The sequence below is a fragment of the Spermophilus citellus genome, assembly GCF_964194105.1.
Source record: "Spermophilus citellus genome assembly, chromosome: 5".
NCBI classification, from domain to species: domain Eukaryota; kingdom Metazoa; phylum Chordata; class Mammalia; order Rodentia; family Sciuridae; genus Spermophilus; species Spermophilus citellus.
In genome coordinates this window covers 59,986,941-59,997,981 of record NC_138186.1, presented here as the reverse complement: position 1 = coordinate 59,997,981, position 11,041 = coordinate 59,986,941, and the positions used below count along the sequence as shown (strand labels likewise).

The 11,041-nt window shown below is 51.4% G+C and overlaps 1 protein-coding gene across 1 annotated transcript; it reads left to right on the top strand.

Moving 5' to 3' along the window:
* The first annotated feature begins 3,442 nt into the window (after positions 1–3,442).
* NFKBIE (NFKB inhibitor epsilon) lies at positions 3,443–10,895 on the top strand. The gene is made up of 6 exons (XM_081295607.1): positions 3,443–4,050; positions 6,365–6,467; positions 7,166–7,388; positions 8,426–8,514; positions 8,670–8,909; positions 9,789–10,895. The coding sequence occupies exons 1-6, from the start codon at positions 3,683–3,685 to the stop codon at positions 9,852–9,854; spliced, it is 1,089 nt and encodes a 362-aa protein (XP_081151733.1). The 5' UTR covers positions 3,443–3,682; the 3' UTR covers positions 9,855–10,895.
* Positions 10,896–11,041: the final 146 nt, after the last annotated feature.

Here is an 11,041-nt window from a genome sequence, read left to right as displayed (position 1 = left end):
AGGAACTAAAGGACATGGAAACCAATCATTATGATAGGATGTAATAAAGGCATGCATGATCAATTTGTTCATTTGCAGTCACTGGGGGATCCTACTTTGTGTCATTAGGGTCCTTGACACCCAGTAACTATTCTTATTTATCCTCAAGGAACCAAGGCAGAAGGAGAGCAAGTGACTAACCTGTCATCTGCTAACACTCAATCGAGCTAGCTAGTCCTAGAATTCAGATCTTTCCTGTTCAAAAATTCAGGGGAAGCCAGGCACAGTGGCACATGCTTGTAATCTCACCTACTTGGGAGACTGAGGCAGGAGGCCACAAGTTCAAGGTCAGCCTCAACAATTTAGTGAGACCATCTCAAACTAAAAACTGAAAAGGGCTGGAAATGTAGCTAGTGATAAAGCACCTCTGGGTCAATCCCCAATACAAAAAAAAAAAAAAAAAAAAGTAATTCATAGCAAAGCCTGGATATCTGATCTCTGGGTGTAGGATACAAGCAAATCTATGTGCAGGGGCTATTCCTGCACCTCATCTGGGGCAGAAGAAGCACTTCCTCCACCTGGTCTTGCCTCTGTTTTCCCTTCTCAGGCAAGGTGAGGTTCCATCACTTCAGAACCATCCAACCTGAATGATCCTTTCCAGGTTGGTGAGTGCATTCTCCCTGCCCAAGTAGAGAAGGGTGTGGTACTGAAGAGGTGGGGCCTCTCTTCACTCCTGTGGCAGAGGACAGAATCTCTTGGTGGCTATTCCAATGTCTTACACCCATGCTTTTTGGGTGATTTCAGCCCATTCAGACTGAAATCAGGACTCCAGTCCTCCATGCAGACAAAGGGCCAAGGTCCTAACGCAGCCTTCCTAACCTGCAGGATTCTTTACTTCCCCATATAGGTGTTTATAATCTTCCTTCTGACACCTACCCCACTGCCTTTCCACCTCCCACCCAAGAGCCTTTGGAGGAAAGATAATCCAACTCCTTTTGGCCAATGCCACAGCTCCCAAGACACAAAATACCACCTTGCCTTCTCCATTCACACACACTACCCTTCCCTTGAAGCTCCAGGAAAAGGGTAGTGAGGGGGGGATGGTGGGATGAGCCAGCTGACCAGCTGGTCACCATGGAAACTAGAACTGTTTCCCAAGATGAGCCTGGCTAGGGTGGGCAGAGATGGGGAGTGAAGGCAGGACAAAGGGAACCAGAGAACTCAGCAGAGGGAGAGAAAGACTTCAGGGGCCTAGCCTCGGACAAGACTGTTACTGAGGAGCAAAGTCAGGGCCGTGAACACGCTATAACCTGAGTCGAAGTTCCTAGGGCATCTTTCCAAATAACATTGCCATGGTCCCTTTCCCCATTTTTGGAATGACAGGAGGGCTTCCTGTCAGAGTGCAGGTTCTAGTGCTGGTGGCAGTAGGTGACTCAATGCTGACCTCATGTGGCCATGAAAGGGGCTGATACACACCTGTTATGGCTCAGGGCCAGACATCTAGCTGGGTTGGAGTGGGTTTTTCTTTAAATTTGGCTTCTGTGTCAATTAGAAGGGTGGTCACTGAACTCTCTTGAGTTCTGTATCTCTGAACATGGCTCAGATGCCATCCATGCATGGCTTAGATCTTGACAAAGGAAGACAGTTTCACTGAAATGAATTTCAAGGTTTGAGTTAAGTCAGAAGAACCCAGCATTGCATTTCCTGACCTTTGAAACTTGGGCAATTCAACTGGCCCTCAGCTTCCCAACATTAAAATGGGGGTGATAGTATCGGATTTTGAACCTGTCTGTTCTAGGTCTGGAGTTTATACTTTTGCTCTAGACTTTGAGGATGGGAGAGAAGCATGCAGGGGAGGAGATTAAGAATATCTGAAATCACACTGACCCAAGGGAAGGAGAGGGGTTGGGGGTTTTGGTAATGTCTTGTTTGTTTTCAGGGTTGTTCACCTGTTGGGCAAGCACTCTACCAGTGAGTACACCCCAGCATCCCCAAGGGAAGGAGATGCCTCAGTTTCCTTGGGCTTTTCCCTCATGACTCCTCTCTGCCTCATGCTCAAGACATCCTCCCCATTTTAGTCCTCCACATGGATGGAGAACAGTGGATAAGAGCAGGCCCTTCTCTTTCCCTATCTACCCTTTTCCCTTCCCATTTTCAGCTCAAAAGAACTGCTCCCTCATCTCACCCCACTGAATAACTGGCCTACCGTGTGCCCCCCAACACTGTTCTGTGTCCTGTCTTAACACAACCACCTCGAGTTGCAATTGCCAGGAAGTTTTTTTGAAAGCTGGGACCTTGGGATTTTCTTGGTGGGGGCGGGGGAATTGTTGGTTATTACTGTGATGGTTGGTTTTGTTCCCAGAAGAGATAACAATGTCAGGCATATAGCAGAAGCTCTATACATAATGTCAAATGAGTGAATGGATGGATGCATAAAATGAGGTTGGTGAGAAGTGGGGAGAGCTGGTTAGGAGCCACCTCACCCCAGCTTCCTTCCTCCCAGCCAGAGATGTAAAAAAAAGCTGTTACCTTCGGGATGATCCTCTGAGACCATTGCTAACCCAAGGTCAGTGGCCCTTGGAGTCCCAGGAAGTAGCATGAAAGGAGCAAACTATGACCAGTGGCATGGAACTCACCTGGGAGATGTTCTCCCATGGCCTCTGTGGGCCCAAGGAAAGCAGGAACTGGGAAGAAAATATGTTTGGGGGCTGAGACTGAGGAAATGGAAGGGGCCTCAGCAGTGTGTCTGGGGTCTCTCCACCCTGGCCCTACCTTGAGGAACTAAATTTCCCTGACTATTGGGGGTGGCCAGATACTGTAACCACTCAAGGTCAGTGCTCGCCCTGTGAGAAAGAAAAAACCCATGAGCACTCTGCCTGTTAAACAAGTCTGCCTGAGAAACCCCATTTAATAAAAACATATTCTCCTGCCCAGTTCTATGTGATCTGGTGAAATGACTCTCTATGTGGGACTACAGGGAAGAATTCCTTCTCTAATAATAATGGATCCCTTTTCTACCTATACTCCTGAACTTGGAAAGATGAAAAAGCAAGAAAAATCGAGAGAAATAGGCTGAGAATAGGAAGCAGTGCTTCCCAGCCCACCACCTATGTGCTTTCCCCACAAGACTCCCAGCTGGTGCAGAAAATTAATATTCCTTCAAAACAAACAAAGAAACAGAAGGAAGAAAAGAATGACTGCATGGAATTAATGAATGGAATAAAGGAGGAAGGGGGAAAGAGTGAGAGAATGAACGAATGAATGAATGAATGATGAATAGGCAAATTAATCCACGAAGGAGTGAGTCAGGGCGGGTAACCATGGACTCTGAACTTACGCACAGAGGCGGCAAGGGGGATTCCGGAGGGGCGGGGCCTTTGCCCGGAAGCGCCGTCGGGGGCGGGGCCCGGGGCGGGGCCATCCCAGTGCGGCCACTTCTTTGGCCCGAGTGGGCGGGGCGAGAGGGAGGACCCGATTGGACTGCCCAGCTGCCCAGAGTAAACCGCTGCCGTGGACCGGGTCGACGCTGCTAACCTCGTCCGCGCTTTTCGTCCACTCTTTGCGCCCGCACAACCTGGAACCGAGGCAACTGAGAACCCGGCGCTGTCTTTACCAGGCGGACCCGCAACCCGGAAAGGCCGCGCGGCGTAGCCCGGAGACCGATCCTGCTCGAACCCGGCCCCAGCGGGCTGGCGCCGCGGGCATGTCGGAGGCGCGGAAGGGGCCGGACGAGGCGGATGAGAGCCAGTGTGACTCCGGCATAGAGTCTCTACGCTCTCTGCGTTCCCTACCGGAGCCCACCCCGGCCACAGGCTCCAGGCCCTCGGACGGCTGCAGCCCCCAGCCCTGGACCCATCCTCCGAGTTCCTCCAAGGAGCCGCGGGAAAAGGAAGACGGGGACGGGGAGCGGGCTGACTCCACTTATGGCTCCTCCTCGCTCACAGAGCCCTTGCCCTTGCTGGGGGATCCTGAGGCTGAGGACCCAGCCCCAGGATCGTCACTGCCCTCCGCGGGGGCGCTGAGCCCTCAGCAGCTCGAAGCATTCACTTATATCTCTGAGGACGGAGACACGTGAGTATGGGGGCTAGGCTGAGATGGAGTACTAACTCTGGGCTTTCCAGGAGCTGCAACTGTCCAGGTACCCCACCACTACCCCCAGAGTACATCCCAAGGAACCCCCACGGTGGAAGGGACAGTCCCCACTCTCTTCCAAACTCCCTACTTAACTCTTAGCCCACTTTTGTATTCTAGCCAGGTCCAGACCAGTGGACTTGTCATCATTTATTTGCCGTCTTTTTGGGAAATGATTAGAGTTAGCACATTTCTTACCCAGGCACCTGGAACCCCAGCCAGTATCTTGGAAATCTACCAATAACCCACCCCTGGGAAGAGAAAATTCCCCTGACCAGTCCAGTTTTTTTTTTTTTTTTAACTTGCTGGAGGAGGGGGCATCCGTGTTTGCTCAATATCTGGGATTCCCAGCTCCTGACCTCAGAATGCCCTGTCTCAAGGAAAAAGAGACACCAGTTACAGGTTGCCATTCAGTGCCAGGAAGCTTGGGATGGGGGTGCTGGCAGGGTGCAGGGTTGGGACTGGCCCTGAGAAGAAGAGAGTGACTAGGCTGGGGCCAGAGTGCCCAGGCAGACAGGGGACTGGCTGCCCCAGCTTACTTCCTCCTTTACTGAGAAAGGGGAAGTGAGGGCTGAAGTCAGCCCCCAACACCCTTCATTCCTGAGCACCCCAAATCCTCCCTACTGTTCTGTCTTACCCCCTCATTCTATTCTTCCTCTCCCAGGCCCAGAGGGAGTTTGATGGGCACTGGGCCAGGGGACAGCTGAAGTTACAAGTGATTGTGTGGGATGGGATGGTCAGTTGAGGACTTGAAAAGAAGAAAACACTGGCAGCTGGGATTTCGGGGTGAGAAATGGGAGAGGAGGGTTGGAGTCCCAGATCAGAGATGCTGGAATGAATAGGCATGGGGAGGCGGGGGTGCCTGTTCTGACCTGCTTTTTGGAGATGCAGGAGTTGTAATCTTGGGTGGATGTTGACAAAGTTATCCTCTGGACCCAGTGAGTGGGAGAGGAGAGATCCTAGGGCTTTTGTACTCTGTGCCTAGATCACTATCCCAGAATCCAAGGTTTCAGGGGCTTCATGCAAGATATCTATGGCTGACCTTTGATCCAGTGAATGGGACTTCTGATACTTCCCTCTTTCGTTGGCCTCTCAGCCTCAGCCTTTACCATATCTAGTTAGAGACAGGTGGTGTGTGTGTCTGAGAGAGAGAGAGATGTGCAAGGACTCCCCAGCAGGTCCCTCAAGAGAAGGTGGGCATTTTCCTCCCTTTGAGGTGGTTGGGCTTTGGGAGGTGTGGAAGTGGGAAGAGGAAGTGGGAGGAGGGGAGACTGAGGGAGAGAGGGAGGTGGCTGCAGGAATGTGACCCAGAGAGCAGGCCCTGGCCGAGGGGATTTCCAGAGCGGTTCCTCCCTCCCTCGTCACTCTCTCCTGGGCCTCTCCTGCCGCTTGCCTGCAGCCAAAGCCTGCCCCCTCTCCTGCCTGAGCAGCCCCCTGCCCAGCCCAGATGGGCCTTTTTAGCCAAGATGTGCCCCTCACTAATGCTGCAAGGCAGTTGTCCAGGCCTAAATCCTCCAGCTCCGGCTTTCATTTTCCCCACCTGATGTGGGGAAACCCCGAGACTGGAACTTCCCTTGCCCGATGCTCCCCCTTACCTCAAGGTTAAGACTCTTGTCCCCTTTATCAAACAGACCTTTTCTGCATTGCACAGATCTCCTCTTAGAAGTGCACAGGGCCACTAATCAGGCCCTGTCTGGCTTGTGCCGTCTGAGGAGTGGCCCTCATGACTCCCTTAGGAAGGGCAGCAGAACAAAATGCTGTCTCCTGCCTGTCTTCCAAGAGCTTCTGTCTCCCTCCCTTGGAATGCATAACACTGAGTTACTGGGGGGAACCCCACATCTGCCTCCTCCTGTCCTCCCTGTTGTGGGGAGGTGGGGAGCTCAGCCCTGGAAACCCCCTCTGCACCACTCCCGCGGCTTTCAGTTTGGCTTTGAGCTGCAGCTGGCTTCGCAGGGCCCTGGGGGCAGGGGGGAGCAGGGTGTGGGCAGGCTGGACAGGAAGGCCCTTGTCCTGTCAGCACCCTGCCTACATGCCCACCCAGCCAAGGCCCTCCTCAAGGCCACCAATGGGAATGTGGGCCTCCATCCCCAGAATCCTGCCATTCCACATCAACCCTCACTTCCTGGCCCAAACTCATCTCCTGCACCTACCTTTCAGGTTGCTAATTAGAGGGTAACACAGTCCCTCTAAACCCAAGACCCCAGTCACCCTCTCTGGCCTGGGCCCTGACCCCAGGCACTCCCCTGCTCCCCAGGCTGGTCCACCTGGCAGTGATTCACGAGGCCCCAGAGGTGCTGTTCTGTTGCCTGGCTTTGCTGCCCCAGGAGGTCTTGGACATTCAGAACAACCTTTACCAGGTAGGTAGAAGGAGGAGTCTGTGTCCATAGTAGCCATCCCCAGAAGCCACACCAGGGTTCTTAGGCTGCTCATTTGGGACCTATATGCCAGATGCTGGGCTTGAAGTGGAGAATGCAGAGATGAGTAAGACCCAGCCTCTGCCCACAGGGCACAGTCTGGTCTGGAGGACCCGGTATAAACGCCTAATTATACATCATGATGACAAACGGTGTGAGAAAGACTCATACCTGCTACTGTTGGGTCCAGTGTCTTTATGGAACAGGTAGAGAAGGCTTAGTACAGGAGGTGACATCTGAATGAAGACTTAAGGAAGGAAGGAGTTTGCCCGGGGAGACTGCCTAGTGCCAATTCCTGCAGCCTAACCCCAGGGGGTAGCACAGGTCTCCCTAGAAGGTGAGTGACTGGACTCTGATCCCACATGTTCTTTCTCTAGGAGTTGAGCAGACCTATGAGAAGAACAGGGGGTCATTTCCCTCACTCTGCTTCCAGAACTGGGGTCCTAAGAACTTGATGGTAGGGTGATAGAGGGAAGGACTTGCTAGTACTTTCTTAGAAGACCAGGGCTATGGCCTTTGTAAGCTTCTCTCAAAGAAAATGATGGCATCTGGATATTGCTATGCCCACCTTAGCATCTAGCATGGTCCCAGAGGTGGGAGCATGCTGCAGTAGCTGACTGACCCTCTGTTTGTGCCTGCAGACAGCACTCCATCTGGCTGTTCATCTGGACCAGCCGGATACAGTTCAGGCCCTGGTGCTGAAGGGGGCCAGCCGGGTGCTACAGGATCGGCATGGTGACACAGCCCTACATGTGGCATGCCAGCGCCAGCATCTGGCCTGTGCCCGCTGCCTGCTAGAGGGGCAGCCAGAGCCAGGCAGAGGAACATCTCACTCCCTGGACCTCCAGCTGCAAAACTGGCAAGGTTTGGGTAGCCCCAGGGCCTTTGGGGAAGAGGAGAGGGCAGGAAACAGGGACCCCACTCCTAGGAAAGGGGGAGACCCAGCTTGTCTGTTGATGTTCCTCCAGCTCTAAGCACCTGGACACTTAGTACATCTTTGCTAGATGAAGGAATAGATGATGGATGAATTATTTGATTCAGAATTGACCCAACACCTACTGAGTGTTGAGCAGAAATCTAAGTTTTGTCCTTAAAATATATAGTTTAATAGAGATTAAATGAACTCCTTCATTCATTCAACAGAAATGTCCTGAGTGCCTTTCTGTGTGCCAGATTCTACCTCAGGAGCTCAGCTCCCATCTGAAAACAAAAATGAGAAAGATAGAGATGGACAATAAATATAAGAAGTGAATTATATAATATGTTAGAAGGAAGTAAGTGCTATGGTAGAGGGAGTAGAGCAGAAGTAGGGGAATTGGAATGTTTTACGGGGGGGAGGTTGATGTGATTTTTAAAAACGGTAGTCAGGAAAGGCCGGGGTCATTTGAACAAAAACTTGAAGGAGATAAAGGATGTATATTTGAATCTGAATCTCTATTATAAGCAGAGAGTGGGGGAGGGAGAGTTATAGACCAGAAAGGAGATAAGCAAAGAAAGGCGGGGCACACAGAAGGAAGTGGCCCCTGGAGAGAGTCTGGGGCATGAGGATCCCCAGATGGCTCCTCGGAGAAATCTGGATTGAGCTTGAAGGCAAGTAGAGTTCTAGAGTATTTGTGGGCTTGAGGGGTATGTGCCCTGGAGGAGGGTATGTTTGGGGGCTGTCATTCAGCAGCCTGACCCCTGAAGCATGAAAGTTTCAATAACATGACTGAAAGGTGGAAACTTGCAGTTCCTTTCCCCTCAGACTTTTGAGGGGGTTTTCGGGGTTGCATTTTAAGAGTCCTGTGATTAAAGGCATTGAGTGGGCAGGAGTCCCTTGGGGCTGAGGGTTAGGGAGGTCCCTGAAGAGAGTGAAAGAGAGCTGTGAATGCCAATCAGTGTCCCTACCCACCTTACCCCAGGTCTGGCCTGTCTTCACATTGCCACTCTGCAGAGGAACCAGCCTCTCATAGAACTACTGCTTCAGAATGGAGCTGACATTGATGCCCAGGTGAGGTAACCCATCAAGGCACTGCCTGCTCATGGCACCTGACCAGCCTTGCCCCTGCAAGTTCCCCTACCCCACATGGCAAGTGGTGCCTCTGCTCTCCTCCCGGATCCCACTGCCACTTCAGGGCCTTGGCTGACATCCTTATGCCTTTCCAGGAGGGCACCAGTGGGAAGACAGCATTGCATCTAGCTGTGGAAACCCAGGAGCGGGGCCTGGTACAGTTCCTACTCCAGGCTGGTGCTCAGGTAGATGCCCGCATGCTCAATGGGTGTACACCGCTGCATCTGGCAGCTGGACGGGGCCTCAGTGGCATCTCATCCACTCTGTGTGAGGCCGGCGCTGACTCCCTGCTGCTGAATGTGGAAGATGAGACACCGCAGGACCTGGCTGAGGATGTACGAGGCATAAACTTCTCCATTCTGGTTTCAGGGCCTCTCATACCCATAGCAGAGATAGGGACTGTCAATAGTTGGAAGGACCAGAGAGTTAGGAGTCTTGGGGGTACAACCGGGACTCTGCCACTTACCAACCAGTCATGCAACCATGGGCCAACCTTTATCCCTCTCCAAACCAGTTTCCTTAGTTGATCAGGACCAAGAGCCCCAACTTATACTCCTACAGGGGCTCCACAATTAGTGTGAATCAGTGAAGCTGGCCAGGTATATGACCAGCAAGTGGTGAGGCCTGGGAGAGAGCAGAGAGCCATACCTCGGGGTCTCTCCTTGGCTCCAGCAAATGCTTAGGCATAGGAATGTAGGCCCCATGTTTCTAGGTCTTGGAAATTTTCAAGAGGTGAAACCCAGGTTTTCTGTATAGTCTTCCTGTTTTTAAATGTTAAGTATAAAACAAATGTTCAGAATGTTGTGCCCCCCCCCACAACAAAAGTAGATCCAGAGCTATATCATCTTTTATTTTTTAAAATTTAGATATCCTTAGTTGTAGGTGGACGCAATACCTTTATTTTAGTTTTATGTGTGCTGAGGATGGAAGCCAGTGCCTCATGCATGCCAGGCGAGTGCTCTACCACTCAGCCCCAGCCCCAGCCCCCAGAGCTGGATCATCTTTAATGTCCCTCCTAGCTTGGATATTCTGGCATCATTTTAGAGATTGAAGGCTCTGCCATGTCAGGAGGCCTTCATTAGTATAAAGATGTATTCCCTCAAGTTCTTCAACTCTGGTGAGGAGGGAGTGGCCCAACAAGTTTCCCTAGGTCTCCTCCACTACTGACTTTTCTCATGGCCACTGATCTTGCTTCTCTCTATTCTCTTTCTCAGCCCCTTATTCTTTTGCCCTTCGATGACCTGAAGATCTCCGGGAAGCCGCTGATGTGTGTTGACTAAAGCCAGGACAGGAAACTGGGGCCACTGTTGCTGCAACCTGGGCCCAGTGTGCCCTTCTGGTGTCCTAGGGACTACTGAAGCCAGAGCCTGGAGCCAGTATGGTTCTGAGTGAGAAAAGAGATTGCAAGTCAGAGAGAGCCAGGCTGGAAGAAAGAGCTTCCCAGGTGGACTGGATGGAGATTCTTGAGAGGCGCCTAAGCCCCTGGCATCCTGGGTGAAGTCTCTTTACCTCTCTTGGAGATGGCAGGGCTCTCATTTCTACCTGTTGGGTCAGTTTGAAACTGCCAACCAGTGGGAAAGTGTGGAGGCTTCTGAGTGAGGAGAGACTGAAATAGAAGAAGCAGGGCCCTGAGGGGTCCCACCTTACTGCTATTGAAGATACCAAAACACTCTTGTCTAAAAACTTTTAACAGAAGGCCCTGAACTGAGCCTTTGAGAAAGGGACATTGCAGTAACATAACACTAAAGTAGCAGAGACTTTTTAAAAGTGTTTTCCTCCTACCCGGGTGCAGTGGTACAAACCTCAGAAGGCTGAGGCAGGAGGATCACCAGTTTGAGACCAGCCTCAGCAACTTAGCAAGACCCTGTCTCAAAATTAAAGAAAAAAATAATAAAAAGGTGGGGAATACAGCTGGTAGAGCACCCCTGGTTCAATCCCCAGTGTTAAAGGGTTGTGAGGGTCATCCCTTCTAGAGTTGTTTTGTGCATGTGCATAGGCAGATCTGCTCTGTGACCTTTTGATAAAAGCAAAGAGAAGGAAATTATCCCCTGGGTGTGATAAGGAGCTAATAGTCCTCAGGCTTGTCGCTGTCCAGTGCAGACCCTTGTCCTTTTGTGGAAATGAGGGATGAAGAGAGAGGAAGAGGAATGAGAAGACACAGGCCCTGGAGGCTGCCATCTGGAGTAGCCAGAAGAGGCTAGGCACCAGAGACCTGCAACTTTTTACATATTTTATACCAGTGAGGCCTACATTGGCATGAAGAAAGGAGGAATAAACCAACATGGTCTCTGACTTTTAGAGCTTATAGTGAGACAGCCTCACTCATAAACATTAAAATCATAAATATCCAAATATAATTACAAAGTGCAGTGGGTGCTGTGAAGGGAAACACGAGGAGGAAAGAGGACAGTAAAGTGGGTGAGGGATCTTTCTTTGGATGTTCCAGGGACGCCTCTGAGGAGAGTCA